The 25,578-nt window shown below is 38.9% G+C and overlaps 1 protein-coding gene across 5 annotated transcripts in view; it reads left to right on the top strand.

The window, feature by feature from the left end:
* The window catches only part of AFF3 (ALF transcription elongation factor 3), a 450,181-nt gene that overhangs the window by 253,039 nt on the left and 171,564 nt on the right, over window positions 1-25,578 (top strand). For all 5 annotated transcript variants that reach the window (XM_089688114.1, XM_089688112.1, XM_089688111.1 and 2 more), the window contains exon 4: window positions 16,330-16,366. In XM_089688114.1, the coding sequence (XP_089544240.1) occupies window positions 16,330-16,366 (37 nt within the window). The remainder of the gene's footprint in view (window positions 1-16,329; window positions 16,367-25,578) is intronic.

The following is a 25,578-nucleotide window of genomic DNA, read 5'->3' as shown; positions in this document are numbered from 1 at the left end:
AAACACCACCCAACTGATGTGCAGAATCACAGTGAGTACATTGTTCCAAAACTGGCATTGATTTTTTGGGTAAAGTAAGTAGCTCAAAATGAGTGTTCAGTTAAGCAACAATGATTTCAACTTCCAACCAGGGGCGGACTGACCATTTGGAAACTCGGGCACTGCCCGAGGGCCTGGGGTCAGTAGGGGGCCCCATGACATGCCCCTGGTACCTTTTTCATAGGCTTTTTTGAGTTTGGGCAAGGACACAGGGGCCTCATGATCTCCTATTGCCCGGGGGCCCCATGAGTTGTCAGGCCGCCCCTGCTTCCAACCACTGACCAGCAATGCAAGGGAGCACTTTACAGCTGGCCATTAATATAAGGGGCACTTTATCTCTGACAACAAATCAATGTAACCAGTGTAAGGGGCACTGCACTGATTGTAAATTAGCACTTTTTAATCGAAGAAATCCTCCACATGAATGTGTAGACTTTTATTTCATCATGAACTGCAGGGTTGAAGTTCGTGATAGATTGACCTGAGGTAATTTGTTGATTAGCTAAGTCCAGTGCTTTGTGCTACTTTGTTAAGAACCTTTTTGCGTGCTTCTTGGACACCCCCCCATTTAAGATCTACAAAATTTGGTCACCTAGTTTTGTCATTGCTGTGGGCTTTTTTTGGTCTTATTGTCTGTATTGTCTTTTTTGGTCTTTTTATATTGTCTGTATCATTATCTTATGGCTGACTTGAGTAAGCGTAATGAACAGTGCCACACATTTCACAGTATATATTGTACATCACCCTTTTTATCGGAGTCCTCTGTTCTCGGTTGTGCCCATTTTTATGAATGAAGACAGATTTTACTGATGATCTCTTGCTGAACTTTACTGTAAGGTCTTAACATTTACAAGGAGAGCTTCTGTGTCGCTAATGTTTTAGTGATTTAGAGTCTGATCTTTTCAGGAAACAGACCTTACTGAATTATGGCACTTTTTATATATATATTTTAAATGAGACCGTAAATGCCAAAGGCATTTTTCTAATTTACAACTATTAAATCCATCATTAAGTCTTTTAGCGAACAGCAGTTCAATTTAACGATGCCCTACAGTACTGACACAGGTACTTGACTGTGGTAATATTGCTGTATATGTAGTTACAATGAATTGTGCTTAGGTAAGCTGGTATTGTAGACATTGGTTACTAAGCCAATATAAATAGAATTTCAAATTAAAGACAGAATCAGCAGCAGCTATTTTCAGTTAGCTTTTCTTCTTTTACACATACATTCTTAGCATACTCTAAGTAAGATATATATATATATATATATATATATTTTTTTTTTCTATTTTTGTATGATAACTAAAAAAATTATTGTTACTGTAGCTTTCTTTATGGACTACATACTCTTAAGTACTCTTAAGTCCCTGGTCACACTGGGTGCGACATGGCATGCGATTTGCATTCCATACGACTTGCAAATCACATGTCAAGTCGCACCCTATTGTCCACAATTACAGCGGTCATATTGGTGCGGTCCTGAGTTGGTCGGAGCCACACCGATTTCTAAAGTAGTGCATTTTGTACTTTTGGTGCGATTTGCATAGACATGTCGAGATCAGCGTGCCTGGGGTGTAAACAAGGATGTATTGGATATATTGTTAAAAGATCATAAGGTTTATTTAATATTAGTTATCTGTGTATGTGAAGAAAAAATGCATTATTTACCTTATCTCAAGGTAATTTGCATTGACTTGATTAGTTATGTAAATCTTTCTTAATACCAATATTTAGGTTGTATGTTGGAGATAAATCAAATGATGTTTAGCACTACACTAATTTGAGGACCGTGCATTAAATTTGATTTTGTGTATGCTTTTGGTCAGGTTTTTATTGCTGTGTCCCTAGAACATATATGAAAGACTCTGGTATTTGGTGCAAATTATTTTCCATACGATCGCATTGATTACAAAACTGTAATAGAAGTGGTCCCATATTACCTCTACAACTAGGTGATTACCCATATACAGATACTCTTCTCTTAATGACCAAATTCCGTCCCAATGACTCGGTCATTAAACTAATTGGTCAGTAAGCAAGGAACTGTATACAGTACACATACCATCAGACAGCTGGTCATAAATCTGAGAGACAGTCGTTAAGGGAAGAACTGAGTTGGTCATAACTCTGAGAGATGGTTGTTAAGTGAGGAACATAAGCTGTAAGTCTGTGCGGTCACTAAACAGGTAGGTCGCTAAGTGAGGAGTATCTGTATAGAAAACAAATAATGGGTTAGTTTAAGTGATTGTAAACCCTCACCTTGGAAAAAACCCCTTTCAGTTTAAAATAGAAATGAAAGGCAAAACGTGTGTATAGATATAAAAAACGTCATATACACCTTTTTCCCCTCTTGTTTTAATAAGTGATTACATATTCTCTGTTCTTAGTTGCAAAAGAGCTGGGGGAAGAGAAACAACAGCACACTGGTCTTTCCTGTGAAAGGCTGTGTGGAGGGAGGAGTTGTGTCCCTCCTGGGGGGACACATGGTAGAATGTACAAAGATCCAACTGAGTGACGCATTTTAGAGCTAGGTTCTGGGGAAGAGGCAAGGCCTTGAAACATGTCAACCGGTTGGATCTTTGTACATTCTACCATGTGATGAAATGCATTGTGGGTTGGAATCTGCTGTTGTATTGTGACAAGTATATACACATCTGTTGGTTTGTAAGTATAATACTTACCACACTTTTATTAGTAAAGTCATGTTTTGAGGATCATGTTCAAAAAGTTTCACAGCTTCCGTGGAACTCCTTCCCATAGAACACTCCACTTCATACAAATAGACTGAACATAGTGCTTTATCCTTATAAAACTTTTATTTAATCTTTAACCACTTCCATACTGGGCACTTTTTCCCCCTTCCTGCCCAGGCCAATTTTCAGCTTTCAGTGCTCTCACACCTTGAATGACAATTGCGCAATCATGCAACACTCTACCCAGACTAAATTTTTATAATTTTGTTCACAAAACTAGAGCTTTCTTTTGGGGGTATTTAATTTGACTGTCTATTTTGCAAAAAGGGGTCATTTGGGGATTATCTGTACCATCCTGACATTTTTGGGCCTCAAGAAATTAGACTGGCTGTCAGTACTTCAGGACTGATCAATTTTCAGATATATCCCATAGTTTGTGAACTCTATAACTTTCCTACAGACTAAATAATAAATAATGATTTGGGTTATTTTCACCAAAGAAATGTAGCAGAATACATCTTGGCCTAAATTTATGAAGAACAATTATTTATTTGCAAACTTTTATAACAGAAACATAGAAATGTGTTTTTTTTTTCAAAATTTTCAGTCTTTTTTTTTTAAATTTAGCAAAAAATAAAAACCCCAGTGGTGATTAAATACCACCAAAAGAAAGCTCTAGTTGTGTGAACAAAATGATAAAATTTTAGTTTGGGTATAGTGTTGCATGACCACAAAATTGTCATTCAAAATGTGAGACCTAAAAATTGGCCTTAGCAGGAAGGGGGTAAAAGTGCCCAGTATTGAAGTGGTTAATATGTTGCACAGGAAAAGGTTATCTATTGCAGCTCACAAGGTTTATAGTTTTTTTGGTTAAAAAAAAACAAACAAACCATGTGTGCAGTGTTAGTGCTCATGATAAATACTGTCTGTGCATAAATATATAAAATGGGCCAAGTGCAGTACATGAGGCAGGCCTTTCTGCTGGTATAAAAATCACTCTGGACTAGTTAAAAGGCCTGCCCAAGAGGCAGGAAAAGCAATAAGTGACGTGACCAGATTTTTGGAGACTCTATTAGAGGGATTAACCCTCAGTTCCTGTCTTGCTGACAGCATTTTATCAGAGAGGGAGCGAAGGGAACTCCCCAACTGCAACATTAACAGAACTGAAAAAAAGTTTTCTTAACACAGTATGGGATTCCTAGGACCGCTGTTAAATTTTTATTTCTGCTTGAGTCCCCATTGCAAATTTTCCTTCATATCCTGTCTGCTAAAACCATTGTCAGCAGGAAATAAATTAGGTGAAATCATTTAAATGGGTAGCAGTTAAAGCCTGGCAGGAGTTCTAATCCTTTTCCACCCCATCCAAAACTAAAAAAAATAGTTTTTGCTTGACATTCACTTTAAAGATCTATCATTATACATGTTTTAACTCCCTAGGGGACCAAATGCATGTAGCACTTGGTCCTGTTTAAACCCATCCTCTTGTTTCTAAGCAGCCAGACTTTCCCCTTATACGACAATGTGACGATCGCGCTTCAGACCCCAGCCCTTCTCACCAAACTCATGACCGAAGGACTAGCCAATCTAAAATTGCGATGTCATGTGCGTAACAGTGCCACGCCCAGCTGCATCCTGCACAACGATTTCCCAGCTCACTGGACCACAAATTGATGTACCGGCAGCCTGGGTGCGATTGTTACTGGGTCAGGTTAATTACACAATTAACCCTTCACACTGCTACCACCTCCTTTTTGTACAGAGAAAGAGGAAACTTGGCAATATCAGCAATACCACTATGATGGTTGAGATAATCGTCTGTATAGCACTGTGACCGCAGACAGGTTATGCAGAGGGTTAAACACACACAGTAGCACTCTTTTAGAGGCAGGAATTCGTAAGTTGCAATAAAGAGCTGTAGAAACAGTTCAACACTTTCAGAAAGTAGGATTTATTACTAAAAGGTCAAAAGGGTGCAATAAAAATATTTACAGAAAAAACATGTAACCAATATATATGTATAAATATACAGAGAACAATAGCACAGCAAAGAGGTAACAGAAAGGAGGTTAAAGGGTTAAAGTACTTGCCAATCTGCCTTGCGTTAAGCAGATCAAGTTTCAGAGCAAAAGGGCACCATCTCCCAAGTTGGTTCTGATGTTAAGCGGGAGAATTCTTCAACTTGCACTCTTAGGCCTGACAGCCTATTTTGTATTCCCCCAGCAGGGGGTGTCTCTGAAGCCAAGGACCAATGCCTCATTTGGGGAGGGGTTGCCTGGGCGGAAACCCAAACTAGAACCAAAATCTCTCCTAGCTCATATTTTGGCTCATAACTTTTCCTAGGCACAAGTACCATTCCACCCGCGGGTAGATTAATATGCAGATGCATATGAGGAACTGTTAGATATGAAATATAAAATACAGACTTGAATGGTTCAAGAGATGTAATTTTCTGCTTTCCTTTATATTCCAGCCAAGGAGAGTGACATATCAAACTGTTTGTCTTCTCGTGGTCAATCTGAAGATATGCCTGGTTTTTATGTAACTCTCTCCTATTCCAAGATAAGAGATATAGAGGAAAAATGGATTTAAAAGTGTTATCTAGTTTCTTACTCCTCTGGAATGTCTTTGAACTCAGGGGAAGGCTTGGGTTATCCTTTTACGATGTGCCAGATTGCATAGGTTCTTAGATCGCCCGGCATCCAGCTCAGAGATGATTTATAGCTCGGAGCTGCCTGCTATGCCCTGGCCTGCCTTTGACACTTCCAACACACACACCAACCAAATGTCACTGTGGCTCTCAGAGAGGGAGGGGGAGATGTATAAGATGGATGATCCTTTTCAAAGATGGAGGTTGGAGCAAAATGGTTGACCCGCGTCCATCTCTGTGGGTACGATTGCTACAGACAATGCTGCTGGAAGGAGACCGATTTGTGAGCTTTGGTCCCTGGCAGTAGGGGGGCACTGTAGAGACCAGCACTGTCATTCTAAAAAAAATCAGCTTCCTGATGACGTCGGAGTGACAAAAACGCATTTGAGGCGGAATATCCAGTTGCTGACTTCCGGTCACACCACTTCAGGTTGCTGGAATGCACACAGCTTCCTGCTTCCTGATCACGTCAGAGTGACGAAAACGCATTTGAGGTGGAATATCCAGTCACTGACTTTCGGTCACGTCACTTCTGGTTGCTGGAACGCACACTGCTTCCTGATGACATCAGAGTGAAGAAAATGAATTTGAGGCAGAACATCCCGTTGCTGACTTCCGGTCACGTCACTTCTGGTTGCTGGAATGCACGCAGCTTCCTGATGATGTCAGAGCGACGAAAACGCATTTGAGGCGGAACATCCAGTCACTGACTTCCGGTCACGTCACTTCTGGTTGCTGGAACGTGCACTGATTCCTGATGACATCAGAGTGAAGAAAACGCATTTGAGGCGGAACATCCAGTCGCTGACTTCAAATAGCTTCCGGTTGCTGCAACACATGCCAACTCCAGGGGTGTGCGGAGTGGCTGCACCAACATACACTGGGCCATGTTGATCCATTTGTGCCAATGTGGAAGCACATATACTGTAAATGTGAGCACTTTATACCTTTGTATTTTTTGCCTTATTTTAATAAATGTCCTACACTATATTACTATTTCTATCCTTTTGTTTCTGTGTGGGATGATGGAGTAAATGAGAAGATAAGCTTCAATTACTACTACATCTGTACATTTGCATACCCTGTTTGGGTAAGCAAGTGCATGAGACCTTGTTTTTAATTAAAAAGGTCATATTGGTCTGGAGAGTGATTTAAATATTCCCTTTACCACTGGATGAAACTTGGATACTGTATGGTGAAGGAAAATCAGCACCAAGCAATTGTTTTCTTCAAGATTGCACTCATATGGACTTTTTGCACTTATATGGACATTTCACTATATTAAATATACAAATTTACTTGATTATATGATTATATTGTGGTATATTTGCACAGAATCATATATATTAATTAGAAGAGTATAGGTATATTGTGACTTGAGTGTTCCATAATAGTACCCCCCTATTGACAGTACATAATAAATGTTTGCTTTGTGTCTAATACTGCTTTAAATTTGTCATTTAATGTAGTTTTTATTTTGTTATAAACTTCTTTATAGGTCTTTTATCAACAAGCTAATTTATTTTAGTCGAATATTTTAAGTATATAAGTTTTTAAACTTTCCCTTTATACATGATTTTTATTATCTACTATATGCAAACTTTGTTTAACAAATAAACATGTAATACATGACACAGTATTTCCAGATTACTATTGGTTGCCTAAAGAGACAAGTGGATATGTAAATTTCACTGTAAATTATTGAGTCTTGCAAACAGCCTTTCCAGCAAAGAAGCATGCTGAAAGTCTGGAAAAGATTAAAAGCACTCTACAGCTCCACCTGCTGGTTTTGCTGAAAAAATATTTATAAATAATATAATTAATATGTAATATTTCATATTTACCAGACAAAAACAGAAGCTTTTTTTTTTAACGTCCTGACCATAAAGATTTGTTCAAAACTACTTTATATTTTCTATATGTGTACTGATCCATTAATGGAGCTATCAGAGTTTGTATATTGTAGATATATGATTTACAAAATGAAAATGTTACTTTTTAACCACTTCCCATCCGGCCGTTGTATATACACAGGCAGACGGTGGCAGTGCAGCGGCGCCCGCCAGTTTGGACTGTGCGCACTCCATGGGAGCGCGCGGCACCATGATCCGGTGTCCACTATGTGAGGTTATGATCATGTGATCACTGCTTGGCCAATCAGTGATCACATGAATAGGTGTAAGCAAGATGTCACTTCTGACATCACATGGTACAAGGCTATTCACAACAGCCTTGTACCATGTGACAAGCTGTAACCAATCACAGCTCACACAGCCTTTATGGGTGTAAAAGCAATCAGTATAAAAAAAAAAAAATCTTCAAAACCCCCCACAAATAGTACAGTGTCACTATAATGACACTGTACTGCTAGGGTGACAGTATGTTAAAAAAAAACATAAATAATAATATAAAAAAAAATTAAAATGTAAAAAAAGTTTTTAAAAATTATAATTTTTGGTTATAAACTCATTTGGGTTATTTATTTTTTTTTTACTAAAAAGATACCTGAATACATTTTGGCCAAGATTTATGAAGAAAAATTATTTATTTGCAAAATTTAATATGAAAAACACTTTTTTTTCAAAATGTTTAGACATTTTCATTTATATAGCAAAAAAAATTTAAATTCCAGTGGTGAATAAATACCACCAAAATAAAGTTTTATTTGTCTCAAAAAAATGCAAACAAATTAATATGGGTACAGTGTTGCATGACCGCACAATTGTCATTCAAAGTGTGACAGCACTGAATGTTGAAAATTGGCCTGGACAGGAAGGTGGTAAATGTGTCCGGACATGAAGTGGTTAAATAGACATACTGTAGAGAGCCACATTTTCTCTAAACGTACGTCTCATGGGAATATTACGTTGGTTCTTAGGATTCTGTGTATGTCCAGTATACCAATATTTATATATAAGAAAATGCTAAAGTAATTGTGTAATTAAAGAGCAAAATTAAATTTCAATAAACTGACCAATGGCATAAATGTTTCTTAGGTTATTTTCCCTATGATGCTTGTAGATACATGCAGATTTATAGCAATGCTATTTTATAGTAGAATTGCAGTTAGATGTAATATATAAAACTCTATGAAATTGCATATTTAACAAATGTATGAGGTAATATAAAGTAGAATGTTAAATCTCACCCTTTTGTCCAATTATGTAGTCACTAAAATATCCTAAAAAGTATTTTTAAAACTGCTGGTATAATTCCCTGAGTTTTTCATATATTACCTTTGCATAATCTATTACAACCAGAAATCAGATTAGTAGTATAAGATCCAGTAACTTGAAAGAATCACATTCTGTTGTAAGGATGGGAAGTGGCTTATATGATAGGATCAAAACCAGCCTTTCTCAGGGTTACTCCTGAGTTTGATAGGGGTTCCTTAAGCAGTAAGTAATGGCAAATTAATCTCCCATCTACAATAACCACCAATGCAAGGGAGCACTTCTACACTGGCCACCAATATTAGGGAATGTTTCTATGTTTCTTTATTATTATCATTCATTTCAAGGTTATTACTGAAAATAATGATGTTGTATAAAGTGGGGGGTTAAAAAAAACTATAAGTACACCACCTTTATTCTTTTATTTAAAATTTTCTACAATTATTGACCATGCTAATGTTGTAGCTATAATAATATTTAGTAGAGGTGCTAAGACCAAAATTATTTCAATGGTTTCTTTAGGGTAAAAAGGTTAAGTGGTTTGACCCTTGAGCTATACATACTAGTGTGGCAGGAGTGACTGGGTCCTGAGAAAGACTTGATAAAATTACAATTATTTTGACAGATACTAGAAATCTGGTGTACATTTAACTGTATTTTCTTGTTTGTCTGGAGTTCTGATAAAACATATGCACTGAATGAAAAATAGTCTTTTAATTCTATAATTGCAACACAGATCCTGATTCAATTTAAAACCATCATTTAGTGCTTAAATTATTTTATGCTCTGTCTTGGATTCACAATTTTTTCTCTTCTGCTTCCCCTGAAGCTACAAGTGTACTTAAGATGTGAAACATATGTAGTAGGAATTATTTATTGCAAATGGTCTTTACAATCTTTTTTTCTCTTGCTCCATCCAAGCAGCTCGAACGGACTCATGCAGACCTTACATTGTTCGATTACCTTGGAGCAAAAATAAGGGGTCTCTAATTTTTTTTATTTTATTTAAGCCAAAGTACATTTTATTGGCAATCTGAGAGGATATGGGTTTGGGAAAAGTCGCAATACATGACTTTGTAATGGCAGAGAGGGTCTACTTTTCTCCCCAAGGGGATGCATATCTGTTACCTTTTAATGCAGCCAGTAATGTATTTGGGAGCTGAGTGCTGCATAGCAAATTGTTAGATAGCACTGTATTTTCCAAATGAACAGCCTGCATAGGCCAACTATTTAGCTGAGACACCTAGATACAGGGCATGCCCCTTCTATACAGTGTGTTTATTCCTTTTTAATATTAATCCTACAATAAAAACGGATTTAAAATGTTCTTATTTTGAGGTATAATTTAGTTTATATAATTTGAAAACTTGTAATAAAGGCAATGCATATTAACCCTAGAAAATAATAAACAGCACCGCTCCAAGCACCAATATGCAAAAACCTGGTGGCTTCAATCCTGTTGCATGCCGGCATCCAACAGGAGTTGTCCAGCATATCAAAAAGAATAGGAAGCTGCACACCAGTTGCCAGCCCAATCACCATGTGTACAAAAATGGCTTCAGCTTGTCTCCTCCCAAGCCATGCTTCTCTGACACAGTGCAACTTCCCACTGACCTAGCTGGATATGTGCACGAGCTAGTTGTCACTTGAGAATTATTATGAGCATGCGCACATCTTTGTGCATGACTGTGCATACGATTTCCCTGACAGAACGCTTTGTCAAGTATTAAATGTTAATACATAAAATACATGATAAATAATGTATAATATAGTTAAATTATGCATAAAACAACAGTTTAAAAACTCATAAACATGCTTGAAAGGCGAATGGTTTGTCCATGTCAAGATGGACATGCAAATTTGATTCCCTCCTAAGCCAACGTAAACACATGGACTTGGAACCCATTTAATCCTAAATTTATAATATAAAGTATTTTCTGCTGGATCTGACTCAACCCATAAGTACTGTATTATCATATTAAAAGTTACCAGACTTCTCAAAGACATTTTAGGAAAGTATAGTAACATATTACATGTATCTTATAAAAGTATGCACCATTTCTTGGCACCTACTTTAGAAGGCTTATAGATATTATTATCAAAATTCTTCTACTTTATGTTCTTTTCCTTCTCAATGCTGCTATATGTTAGTTGGTAAGTTCCCATACAGTAATGGAGGAGAAAGTAAAACGTCACAGTGTGGATGAAAGACAGCCATAGGTCAGAGAATATCTATGGGCAGTTATGTTATAATAAGTCACCGATTATGAATCTCAATGCACTGTATACTGTGAAAGGACAGCAGGAAGGTACACAGAGACCTCCCCAGTCCATGGTATTTTCTGTCATCTATAAAACTCTTGTTGCTCGGGGTTCCATCAGCTGCAGAGTGGCCACCAAAGGGGGAATTTTGTGGGTCTTACAGTGTTAATTTAGTTGACTAAATTATTTTTGTTGACTGAATTAACACTAATTTAATCAACTAAAATACGACTAAAACAGAAAAAAAATTAGATGACTAAAGCTAAAATGGCATTTTAGTCAAACAGCTATGAACGATATAAATATTTGACATCAAATTTACCACTGGTTATATATCACAACGGCTTAATCTGTGTCTGTAGTGCATGTTCAAACCTTAATGTCATAAATAATAACATGTTATTAGATTTGTACTCCAGGAGTTTGAAAATTCTAGAGCAGCGGTCACTAAATGGCGGACTGCGGTCCGGGATCGGACCAAGGAACAGTCCTATCCAGACCATAGCCATTCCACTGCCACAGGTGGAAATCCTCTTCCGGGCCTCTCACTCAACCACCGACGCCATCCTCACAGTGGGCGGGGTGTGAAAAGCTGCAGATTGGGACTGAGGGGCAGGAGCTGGTGATTACCCAGTTTGTTAATATGTAAAGACTTCCACTCTTTGTAGCTCTAGACAGAAAGTGGGAGTCTTTTCATATTAGCAAGCCAGGCAATCGCCCACTTGTTAACATAATAACTTGGGCAGCTCCTGCCCCCCAGTCCTGATTTTGCAGCTCTTCCTACCCCTGCCCTCTATGAGGATGACATTGGTGGTGGGCTGGAGGCCCAGGAGAGGACACCCCAGAAGGATTAGTGCCTCTGCACTGCCTAGGGTACCATAGGACTGTGCGGGGGAAGGATTGCATTAAAAGGGGCTCTGTGTTATGTTAAGGAGCGCTGTGTTGTGATGGGGCACTGTGTTGTGTTAAGGGGTGCTATGTTGTGTTAAGGGGCACTCTGTTGTGTTAAGGGGCTTTGCGTTATCTTAAGGGGCACTGTGTTGTGTTAAGGGGCTTTGCGTTATCTTAAGGGGGCACTGTGTTGTGTTAAGGGGCTTTGCTTTATCTTAAGGGGCACTGTGTTGTGTTAAGGGGCACTGTGATGTTTAAAGGGGCACTGGGATGTAAACGGGGCAGTGTTGTGAAGGGAAACTGAGGACACTGTGGGACTTCTTTAAAGAGGGGACTGTGATTTAAGGGGAGTTCAGTGTGAAAGGTACGCTAAAGAGGGGACTGTGATGTGTTATATTGCTAACGAGATTCGGACCTCTGCTGGAAGGAAATTTTGCTGACCGGACATCCATAAATTTTCATTCAAGACCCCTGTTCTAGAGAATGCTTAAATAATGCATTACAATTTAACTACCATATTTTTCGCTCCATAAGACGCACCTGACCAGAAGACGCACCTAGGTTTTAGAGGAGAAAAACAGGGGAAAAAAATATTCTGAACCAATGGACTGCAGACAAAGTACAGGAGATGACCGGAGACTGCGGACATGGTACAGGAGATGACCAGAGACTGCGGACATAGTACAGGAGATGACCAGAGACTGCATACATAGTACAGGAGATGACCAGAGACTGTGAACATAGTACAGGAGATGACCAGAGACTGTGGACACAGTACAGGAGATGACCAGAGACTGCAGTCACAGTACAGGAGATGACCAGAGACTGCAGTCACAGTACAGGAGATGACCAGAGACTGCGGACATAGTACAGGGGATGACCAGAGACTGCGGACACAGTACAGAAGATGACCAGAGACTGCGGACACAGTACAGAAGATGACCAGAGACTGCACGCACAGTACAGGGGATGACCAGAGACTGCGGGCACAGTACAGGAGATGACCAGAGACTGCGGGCACAGTACAGGGGATGACCAGAGACTGCGGGCACAGTACAGGGGATGACCAGAGACTGCGGGCACAGTACAGGGGATGACCAGAGACTGCGGGCACAGTACAGGAGATGACCAGAGACTGCGGGCACAGTACAGGGGATGACCAGAGACTGCGGGCACAGTACAGGGGATGACCAGAGACTGCGGGCACAGTACAGGGGATGACCAGAGACTGCGGGCACAGTGCAGGAGATGACCAGAGACTGCGGGCACAGTACAGGGGATGACCAGAAACTGCGGACACAGTGCAGGGGATGACCAGAGACTGCGGGCACGGTACAGGGGATGACCAGAGACTGCGGGCACGGTACAGGGAATGACCAGAGACTGCAGACAGTACAGATGACCAGAGACTGCGGACACAGTACAGATGAGCAGAGACTGCAGACAGTAGACAGCTGACATTTTCCCCCCTTTTTTTGGGGGGAAAAAGTGTGTCTTAGGGCTCGTTCACACTTGACTGTTTTACCAGCGCTTGCCAAACGCCCCTATAGCGTTTGGCAAGCGTTGGTCCGGTGTTTGCGAAGCATTTTTTAACGCTCGGCAAATGCTCCACAAACGCCGCATGCGCGGTTTAGCGGCAGTTGCTAGGCGTTTGCCGAGCGTTAAAAACACAGTGAAAAATACGGTAAACCCATTAGATTTTAGTTGACTAAAATGATTTTAATCAGCAAAAATACAACTAAAATTAAAACAATTCAGATGATTAAAATACGACTAAAACTAAAATGCCATTTTAGTCAAAAGACTATGACTAAAACTAAATCGAAATTTGACGTCAAAATTAACGAGCTTACAAACAACTGCTGCAGCAACACACATATGGGTGAAGCAACACAGTACAGCACCAAGATCCCTACCACAAATTAAATGGAACATTTTGAAAGTGAAAAAAGGTGTTGCCATTGCTAACCTTTATTATTCCCTTGCCCTCCTGAGGATTTACCCCCCTTCCTGACCATATTTTGCGTTATGGCGCTGCGTTAATTTAACTGACAATTGCATGGTAATGCAACGCTGCACCCAAATGAAATTTACATCCTTTTTTTCCAGGAATTGAGCTTTATTTCGGTGGTATTTGGTCATCTATGCGTTTTTTATTTTTTGCACTATAAAAAAAATAAAAGACCGACAATTGTGAGAAAAAACAATATTTTTGACTTTTTGTTATTAACCACATGCCCTTCTGAGCTGAGGTGTACCCAAAAAGAAATTTACATCAATTTAATTGCGCTTTCTTTCAGTGGTATTTGATCGCCTGTGCGTTTTTTATTTTTTGCACTATAAAAAAAAAGGACCGACAATTTTGAGAAAAAAAATATATTTTTGACTGCTATTAACCATGTCCAGTAAAAAAGTTAAAAAAATCTAACTTTGTCATAAATTTAAGCCAAAATGTATTCTGCTACATGTCTTTGCTAAAAAAAATCCCAATACGTATAAATTAATCAGTTTACGTGAAAGTTATAGCGTTTAAAAACTGCGATATATATATATATATATATATATATATATACTGGGATTTATTTTTTTTACTAATAATGGCAGCAATCAGCAACTTATAGCGGGACTGCGGTAGACATTCTGGGGGGAACTGACTTGGTGTCACTGACATCGCCAGGGACACTAAAAAAAAAGCACTGACACTGTACTAATGGCACTGGGCAGGAAGGGGTTAACATGAGTGATGATCAAAGGGTTAACTGTGTGCTGGTTGTGTTTTACTATGGGGCTGTGTCTGTGTACTTCACTGTAAGCACACTGCTTTGGATGGCTGTGCTGTGCCTGAGCTGACAGGGAAGAGAACTGTTACTAACAAAACAGTTCTCCTCCCCGTCCGAGATCCTCAGTAATCACTGGGCGCTGGCGAGTAATCACCGGCCGGGTGTATATGTATACTGTGTGTAAAATATATATATACTGTGTGTAAAATATATATATATATATATATATATACTGTATATGTGTGTGTGATTTGACTCATCCGTGCTGCCCTGTAGTAGTATTTTTAGGTATATTCTACAGCTGCTATCCCAGTCTGGCTTCAACAGCTACCGAGTTACTGACCTGTAACAAGATGGAGCTCCAAATGCTCATAAAAGGTCAGCGAATTACCAGGTAGTGAAACCCAGATCAGGAGAAAAGCCTACAGTATTATGCACCTTTACAATATGCAGCAGTAAAGGCAACCTACTTATTTCTTTCACTACATGTTTGTTTTTAATGTAGGTAGACATTTTATGTGCTTGTCACGTCAATGGTTATGTCTGATGCTTTTTGGATGCATTAATGTGCATTTATATTGTTTTTAGAGGTGCATTTGGTATATTTTACATGCATTGTAGTGCACTTCAGCTACTCAAGACATGCTTTATTGACGCATTCACGCTTGTCCTTTAAAAACATGTTTCTTATTTTTTTAAATATATTCTTCAGATTTTTTTTAACTAAAAAAGTCATTTTAACATCATATATTTTTACATACAGTATATTTGTAAATGCATTCCAAAAATGTAGATTTGTATTTTTATATTTTTATATTTGTAATGTATTTTTTTAAACATTTTTCAGATATTTTGCAATAAAAACGCATTTCAACATACAGTATATATATATGGCCAAAATTGTAGCATTTCAATTATATGGCAATATATGCACTACTTCAGACTGCAAAATGCACTGCTTCAGACTGCAAAACCCTTCAGAGGGTGATGAAAACCGCCCAACAAATTATTGGTGTTCAGCTTTCCACCTTGGAGGACATTTACAAAAAACGCTGTGTACAAAGGGCGAGGGGTATCATTAATGATGCCTCTCACCCTAACCATGGACTGTTCATACTCCTTCCATCGGGCAAACGATACAGGTGTCTCAGAGCCCGTACAAATAGACTGAAAATTAGTTTTTTTCCCTGTGGCTGGTAAAGCATTGAACAGCTAATCATTAGACAATATTGCATTAATGTATATTTTATTCACCATTGCATTACTGAATATTTAATCCATTAATGCACTACTCATTGCACCGATTATGGTATTACTGTATATCGCACACCCCGATTTTTGTTATATTGTTATTTATTGTAAATGGGCCATTTATGCACTTCTGGCTGGATGCTAACTGCATTTCATTGGCTCTGTACATGTACTTTGCACAATGACAATAAAGTTGCATCTAATCTAATATATTTGGGAAGAATGTTTTTAAAATATATTTCAAATTTATTTTTCTTCATGTGGGTAATTACCAGTAAAGCATTAAAAAAATTAATTACAAACCTTCTCTATTAAGAAGGTTCACTGGATCTGGAAGAGACAATTATTGCTATGTGATTGATGTTACACGCCAAGGGTGTGAAGTTTGTTAGTTTATTACTGATACTGAGTAAAAATTCAGGTTGATATAGTATTGCATACATTTATGAATTCAGAATGAAAATACTGTAGAACACAAAACTCTCACATACTGTGAAAATCAGTATTGCTTACTGTGCAAATAAATGAGAAATTGGTATATGTTCATGTAATAAGAAAATATGTTTTTTGTTTTTTTCTGCTCATTGCAGGATAATGATCACAGTGGCATGGGATTTAGCAGTCCAAGTAAGAACCTTCTTTACTTATATATATTTAATTGCATATTTTGTATGTAGGCAGATGTTCTGAGATTGCTGATATGTGACCATTCAATTTAGTTTTATGTTTTCCATTGCATTAGAACAGGCACTGCAAGTCTTAAAAAAAAAAGAAAATGGGGCAAAATAGTGGTATATGCCTCTTGTCACAAACAAAAACAACTGGCACTAAAGTCTACAATACCACACCTACAACTATATTATAGCCTGGCATGGTTCTTATCCACCTGAATCCTCTTTTTTCTCCCTAAATTTACTTGAGTTCCAGAGTGGCGATGTTCTTTACATTATACCTTTTAGCATTTGTACTCTACCCTGACAGTAACCACTTGCCCTCCAGAGGACTTACTGCCCTTCCTGACCAGGCCATTTTTTGCGATACTGGGTTACTTTGACTAACAATTGCGCGGTCATGCAATGCTGCACCCAAATGAAAATTACCTTATTTTTTCCCACAAATAGAGCTTTTTTTCGGTGGTATTTGATTGCCTGTATGTTTTTTTAATTTTCCACTATAAAAAAAATAAAAAACTATATTTTTGACTTTTTGTTATTAAACATGTCCAGTAAAAAAAATTTAAAAAATAAAGTTTCATCATGAATTTAGGTCAAAATGTATTCTGCTACATGTCTTTGCTAAAAAAAAAATCACAATATGTGTAAATTGATTGGTTTACATGACAGTTATAGCATTTACAAATGGCATTATAGATACTGGATTTTTTCTTTTACTAGTAATGGCAGCGATCAGCGACTTATAGCAGGACTGTGGTGGGCATTCTGACACTGGGGGGAACTGATTTGGTGTCACTGACATCCCCAGGGACACCAATACAGTGATCAGTGCTATTAAAATGTACTGACACTGTACTAATGCCACTGGGCAGGAAGGGGTTACATGTTGGGTAATGAAAGGGTTAACTGTGTGCTGGGTGTGTTTTACTAAGTGTGCTGTGTTTCACTGTAAGCACACTGCTTTGTATGGCTCTGCTATGCAGAGCCATATAAAGCAGTGTGTAGGAGCTGACAGGGGAGAGATCTGTGTTGTTCTCTCCCCCATCGGAGATAATCAGCGATCACCAGGTGCCTGCAAGAAATCACCAGCCGCGACCCGGTGATTGACAACCAAGACCGCGGATGGCGGTGTGCCGCATGCGCCCCCTACCCAGAACTGCAAAATCACATATATAAGTGATTTTGTGCATCTGTGCTGCCCTGTAGCAGTTAAAAATGCATTTTCCTAATGCCCCACTTTTTTGACAACTAGAACCCTTAGTATGAGAAACAACAATTTTTTTTCTGACTGAATTTTTATCAGTCACTCCTTGCTATGTTTTTTGATGGGTACAAAATGGTCCTATGCATCACCTGTACTTCTTATGCTGTCATATTAAACATGCATGTATCCTATCCTTTTATAACCCATGCATTGAATTGTAGGCCCCTTCCACATGGGCGGTTAGATTTCAGCTTTTTTCTGCGGTTAGAGGAACTTATTTACTGCTAAATGTAGACAATGCATCCCTTTGGCTCCATTCACACACTGCGTTTTGCAACGTTTTCATAACATACAGTTTTATGTGTTTAGGAAAAATAAAGTTGACAGTGTCCAGGAGCGATGTACCGCAGCTATCTGTACATAAACACAGTTAATCGCAGTAAAAAGAAAAAATAATAAGCAGTTGCTATAGAAAAGGCAAGAATTTACTACTGCAGCTAAATGCAGCCACGTGTAAACGCACGTAAATGCATGTAATCACAAACGCAATGTACAAACGCAAGTGATCCATGTGCCAGGAGTGTTGGAATTTCAAAATAAAAAACCTGCATTTACAAGCGATAGAACAACCGCCCGTGTGAAACAGGCCTAAGACTTTGATCTAAAACTTTAATAGCTTCATCAAACATAATGTACATCTGTTTATTCTTTTTGTTTCCTTCCCTTTTTATACACTTTTTATTTCAGGCAGATTTTGCATTGTGCATTACTTTCCATGCAAAACATAGTAAAAGTGCATGTAAAAAATGCATTATCCTGTAACTCTTTCTAACACCATGTTCGTGTAATTTGCGCACCCCCATATGTTTGACGCAAAATATAATCCGTAAAATCGGTTAAGATCTAATCTATACTTCTCCATGCAGCTGTGTAACAGCAGATCGCTTCTTAATATTAAGTAATCTATTGCATTCTAATTGGCAGCCCACATAGGAGCATACTCCTATAGAGTTATCTAGGAAAGCGTTGGAAGCTCAGGAGCTGAGCATTTCAGCTACTGTCTTAGTACCGGACCCCAGCTGTCACTGACAGCCAGCAGTTTCAGCACTAGTGCTGGCAGAGGCCCATGGAGGGCACTGAATCTGGGCTGTGTTTTAAAATGGCATTCGGACAAATAGTCGCTGTCCCTGCACCATTTTAAAACAGAACCCAGGGCTCAAGTGGTTAATGGACAGACATAGACTAGTGAAATGTTGCACATTCACTGCCCAGAATTAACTTTACTGCCCATTCACTGCTAATATTCACCACATTTAAAATACAGTGAATGTGATGACATTGAATTGTGAACCCAGTATATTTAATTGCTTGCTTAAAATGAATCTAAAAGTTATATAAAAAGGTATATATTGTATACTGCAGCTTACCAGTCCTCAAAGTGCACCTGTGCTCAGACTGCGGACAATAAACTATCTACATAATCCTAACAAGCCGTAAAAGAAGCCCTTTTTAGTTGCTTTTTAAGTTATTTGCTCTCAAAGGTCCTTCATTTGCAAAAATCACAACAAAAGTATAAGGGCTTGCTTACACCAGTGGCCACATCCTACCATGGTCACTGGTGTGCGATTGGAAACAAACAGCGACGATGTGCCAATGTTTTTCATTCAATAATTTTTTAGAACTTTATTGAAATGTCACAAAGTGACATTTCATTCATTTTATTCACTGCACAGCTTTACGAATAAGAGAATTTCATTAATGTACATTTAGAACAACATTGTTTGAATCTGGGACAATTGTGCAGCAAATCTTTATAAACAGTATAGAATGAGAAAGGTCCTGAGTCTAATATGTGCTTGGAACCAGTTGTATTTCTTATTATTTAAATATGATTAATTTAATCAACTTCCTCTCTAGAAATATAAGAGAGAGAGGGAGAGAGAGGGGGGGAGAAAGGGGGAGGGGGAGAGGGGGGGAGAGAGGGGGGGGGAGAGAGCGCGAGGAAGCAAGAGAGGGGGAGGGAGAGGAAGAGAGAGAGAGAGACCTATTTATTTATATTGGTTTCATTTGATCTATGGTTTTGGATATAATCTGTTTTTCAGATTCTATATAATAATTATTTTACATGATACAAACTGTTGTCTAAATACATTAATTTTGACTTTACTATGATAAAAAAAACCTTTCAACTTATAAATAATAATTGTGGCTCAGATCAATTCAAATCAAATTTTCAGCATTTCAGAAATGCATTTCCTTATTTCTAATATTAAATCAAAGATTATTGTGTACTAAATGTGGAGGTTATAGGAGACCAGAATGACCTGCTATGGTGCTGTGGAATGTCAAATTTATACAGTGCTTGTGCTTTCTATGCAAAACACAGGTATACCACTTAACCACTTGCCCTCCAGAGGATTTACCCCCCTTAATGACCAGTCCTCTTTTTGCTACTCGGCGCTGCACTAATTCAACTAATAATTGCGCAGTCATGCAGTGCTGTAAATTTAGGCCAAAATGTATTCTGCTACATGTTTTTGGTAAAAAAATCCTAGTAAGTGTATATTGATTGATTTGTGTGAGCATTATATTGTCTACAAACTATGGCATAGATACTGCAATTTATGCCATTTTTTTGCTATACAGCGCTGCACTAGGTTAACGGACAATTGTGCGGTCATGCAATATGGTAAATAAATGAAATTTATATCCTTTTTTTCCACACAAATAGAGCTTTCTTTTGGTGGTATTTGATCACCTGTGTGCTTTTTATTTTTGGTGCTATAAACAAAAAAAGTTTTGAAGAAAAAACATTTTTTTTGAAAAAATTTATATTTTCTCATTTCGATCATAAAATATATCCAAAAAACTAAAATTTCGTAATAAATTTAGGCCAAAATATATTCTGCTGCATGTTTTTGGTTAAAAAAAATCCCAATAAGTGTATATTGATTGCTTTGTGTGAAAGTTATAGCATCTACAAACTATGGTATAGATATGGAATTTACACAGCTTTTACTTTCTGACTGCCCATCACATTTCTTGAGGTGCTAAAATACCAGGATAGTAAAAAACCCTAAAAAGTAGAGAGGCATATTGAGACCATGGAAGATTTATTTTTTTTCCACAAGTTTCTGGAAAATTACAAAAACATTTTTTTTCTTTACACAGTTGTCATTTAAATTATTTATTTGTCGCACAAGCCATGGGTATATGTGGAATTACACCCCAAAATACATTCTGCTACTTCTAGCGAGTATAGGGATACAACATGTGTGAGACTTTTTGGGAGCCCAGCCACCTACAGGAGCCTGAAATCCAATGACGACTTTGAAAGCCTGAAGGTGCGTAACTTCTTCATTTCACTACCTCACTACCTGTATTGGAGGCCCTGAAATGTCAGGATAGCACCAACCCCCCCCCCCCCCAAATGACCCCTTTTTGGAAAGTAGACACCCCAAGGAATTTAAAAAAGGCATGGTGAGTATTTTGCAGATCTCACTTTTTTTCTTACAAGGTTTTGAAATATAAAAAAAAAAAGAAAAATATGTTTTTGTTTTTTTTCTTAATTTTCCAAAATCTTATGGCAACAAACGAGATCTGCAAAATACTCACCATGCTTCTTATCAAATTCCTTGGGGTGTTTAATTTCCAAAAAAGGGTCATTTGGGGGGGGGGTTGATGCTATTCTGGCATTTCAGGGCCTCTGAAACTGTGATAGGTAGTCAGGAAGTGTAATCAGGAAATAAAGCCCCTTAAAAGCCTGAAGGTGCTTATTGGATTTTGGGGTCCTGTACTTGGCTAGACTGCCAAAACATCTCTCACATGTGGTACCCCCATACTCGGGAAAAGTAGCAGAATGTATTTTGGTGAATCGGGTCTGTGGACCAATACAACCGCAATTAATTTTTTTTGTTTAGTAATGCCCATGTTGAGGGTTAGGCCCAAAAAAAATGTAAATTCGGAAACAGTAATGGATTTCCATGCGAATGGTCTGGCAAGGTTTGAATTTGGGTTGGCTGTGATAAATTGTTGTGCATATAAATTACTTTGATCCACAATCAATGCATACAGATTTTCCATGAAAAACAGCTCCAAAAATCAAGGGGAGTAGTTAAATTTGCTGTTTCCACCTGAATTCTGGGTTGGGCAGTGAATGGGGGAAGTACGGGTGCTGCAAAATTTCTGGGCTATCAATCGGCATTTGCAAGCACATCCGGAAGGATACTAGGGTCTCTGCAGGCCTATGTACAAATTCTTGGTGGCTGCGGGACAATACTTGTGCTCTCCACCGCACCAGCTTGTACTACACTTATGGGACTCGCCACGTCCCAAGTCATACTGCAGTGCTGGATTATTATTATTATACAGGATTTATATAGCGCCAACAGTTTGCTCAGCGCTTTACAATACAGCAACAATACAGTTCAATACAAGAGGATTAGGAGGGCCCTGCTCCTTGGAGCTTACAATCTAAGAGGTATGTGAAAAACCAGGATGTACTAGGCAACTAGTGCTCGCCAGTTCACCAAAAGGTAGAGCGGCACTAGTACGGGCACTCTGCTGCATATGAGAGTCATCAATATTTACCGACAAGTGCTAGCAGAGACGCAGGTGCTGGCAGGTGCCGGGGCTGATCCTGTTAATGCTGCGTTTTTGGGGACACTATACTAATGTGAACGCTGGTATAGTGCTGATCTGATCAAAGATATTGATCCATTCAGACACTATACTAGCAATGGAGGTTTACTGTGTATGAGCGTGTTCCTGGCAATCAATGGGTTAAATGTGATAACTGATAATTGACGGGCAATCTGACGCTATCTGGGAGGCGCGTGAAAACCACGGGAGCGCGCATCACGTATAAATGATTTTGCACACCCGTGCCGCATGTAGCAGTATTTCTGCTATAAGGCGGACTGGAAGCGGTTACATAAGTGGTTTGTGTTACGTCGCTGCGTTACTTTAACTGACAATTGCGCAGTCATGCATCGCTGCACCCAAATTAAATTTACATCCTTTTTTCCCCACGAATTGAGCTTTCTTTTGGTGGTATTTGATCGCCTGTGCGTTTTTTATTTTTTGAGCTATAAACAAAAGCCCGATAATTTTGAGAAAAAAAAACAATATTTTGGACTTTTTGCTATAAAACATGTCCAGTAAAAAAAATTAAAAAATCTAATTTTGTCATAAATTTCAGCCAAAATGTATTCTGCGACATGTCTTTGCTAAAAAAAAAATCCCAATACATGTAAATTAATTGGTTTAAGTGAAAGTTATAGCGTTTACAAATGGCGGTATAAATACTGGAATTTTTATTTTTTTTATACTAATAATGGCAACGATTAGCGACTTATGGCAGGACTGTGGGACTGTGGCAGACATTCTGATACTGGGGGGAACTGACTTGGGGTCACTGACATCCAATACAGTGATCAGTGCAAAAAAAAAACACTGACACTGCACTAATGGCACTGGGACGGAAGGGGTTAACATTTTAGGCAATCAAAGGGTTAACTGTGTGAGGGGAGTGTTTCACTAGGGGGAGGGGGGGTGTACTTCACAGGAACACACTGTCCTGGAAAGCTAAACTCCGCTCTCTGGAACAGTGTGCTGGAAAATGACAGGGAGGAGAGCTGCAGTGTAAACACTGCAGCCGTCCTCTCTGTCAGTGATTGCTGGTAATCGCCTGGGACCCGGTGATTGACACCCGCGGCCGCAAACGGCAGCGCGGGTAGGGCGGTTGCGCACACCCCCTACCCGATATGCAAAATCACGTATATATACGTGATTTTGCGCAGTGGTGCCGCCCTGCTGCAGTATATGTACTGTGGCTGGTCAGCAACTGGTTAAGTTAGGTTCACTTATTAAGCAAAGGTTGCTGATAAATGTGCAATGAATGCCAAATTCATTGCCTAATATGCAGAGTAAACAGTACAGTAAGCACCAACGTGCCTCTTTGATAGTCAATCAAAAGATTGGATTCTGTTGAATGGGGACGGCCACACATTGATTAAATTTCAATCAATGTATGGACAGCTTCAGGGCATAATTTACTAAACAAACTCATAGCACATGCATTAAAAATGTTCACTGTTCAAAATAAAGTTAATTAACTACCTAAAATTGTGTTGTATAATCAGGTCAGTGATCTAGGTGTCCTGTCATCTATTTCGAAAGCGCTGAGCAAACTGTTAGCACTATATAAATCCTAATAATTTCAAAAATTCAGTCTAGAAGGGATTATAGCAGAGGCTGAAGTTAGTAACATGATGTACTCACAAGGAAGAGGCATGATCTGCAAAACACTTAGTATGTATGGCAAAAGTGGGTATTATACTGTCAATCAGCCTTTATGGGCAGAGAAAGAAGTGTAGAGACACCTTTGCCACTAGGCTCAAAAGTGGCAAGACTTCTGAAATTTTTGTGTTGCTACCACTACAGGCCATCAGAATTATTCCCTATATTCAGACCATAATTCAGTCCTTTATTTATCAAGAATGCCGGTTAGATTTGCGGTAGAACATTTGAACCTAACGAAAGTTCTACTGCGAACATTGAACATAATGCAAGTCTATGGGACTCGAACTTGTAAAATCAAAAGTGCCCATTTTGAATGCTTATATACAAGTTATTGGCCATAAAGGGGGTATAGGGATTTAGGTACTGCCTTGAGGGACATGAATCAGTGAAAAAAAAAATTAAATATTCCTTTAAATATCATGGCTGGGGGGGTCCCCATAAACTACCTGTAAAGTTGCACATCTGTACAATGTATAGAACCTGCTGCAGCAGGACTTACAATGTAAAAAAAAAAAGGACATTCTTATAAAAAAATAAAACAGCGTGAGGTCCCCCCCCCCAATCTATACCAGACCCTTTAGGTCTGGTAGGAAGATTAGGTGGGACCCCACAGTAAAATCATTTTTAGAAATGTGTGTGGGGTTCCCCCTAGAAGCCATACCAGACCCCATAGGCCTGGGAGGAGTTTTAAGGGGAACCCCACCTCCAAACATTGGAGGGGAAAAGTGTGTGGGTTCCCACTAAAAGCCATACCAGGCCCTTTAGGCCTGGTAGGACTTTTAAGGAGAGCCCCACCCCCAAAAAATGGGAAGAATAAAGTGTGTGGGTCCCCCCTAAACTCATACCAGACCCTTGATCCAAGCACAGATCTGGCAGGCTAGGAAAGGGGGGGATGAATAAGTGCCATCCCTCCCTGGGCCTTACCTGGCCACGTGCCACCATTGGGACACCGTCCCAATATCGAGGGCATGTGTTCCAGTAAGGCCCGAGGAGAGGGGCGCTTGTTTGTGCCCCCCCTTTCCTGGCCTGCCAGGCCTGTGCTCTGATCAGGGGTCTGGTAGGAATTTAGGAGGGACCCCACGCTTTTTTTCCCATTTTGGCCTAAAGGGTCTGCTATAGCTTTTAGGGGAAACCCCACACAAAAAAAAAAAGAACTTACTGTGGGGTCTCTAGTAACCTTCCCACCAGACCTGAAGGGTCTGATATGGTTTAGGAGGAGGGCCCACACTGTTTTTTTTTTATAATTTTTTATTTTATATTTTTTGTGTACATTTTTTTTTTAATTATTATTTTTTTTCTGATATGGTTTGGGGGGGACCTCACACTGTTATTTTTTTTTTGGTATAATTTTAAATTTTGTATTTTTTGTGTACTTTTTTTAAAATTAATATTCTATATTTAATTTCTTTTTTTTCAGGGAGAGTATTCTCCCCTCTGTCTTATACAGTGTGGGGACTGTGCACTGTAAGAGCACAGTGCATTGTGGGGTGTTTGGCGGGTGAACAGTTGATGGTGCCTTCACACCGTAACCCTTCAGAGTTATTCTTGATGAGTACAGGATTAAATCCTGCTCTAAAAATTCTAATTATATGCACCTGTTACACAGGTGCAGAAAAATTGGGCCTTGGGTGTTGATGGTGCCTGAACACTGTAACCCC

The sequence above is a fragment of the Staurois parvus genome, unplaced genomic scaffold (genome assembly GCF_062004578.1).
Source record: "Staurois parvus isolate SC_StPar_1 unplaced genomic scaffold, SC_StPar_1.0 ptg000446l, whole genome shotgun sequence".
Taxonomy (NCBI): domain Eukaryota; kingdom Metazoa; phylum Chordata; class Amphibia; order Anura; family Ranidae; genus Staurois; species Staurois parvus.
Note: the sequence above shows the minus strand (reverse complement) of the source record. Positions and strands in the feature narration are given on the sequence as shown.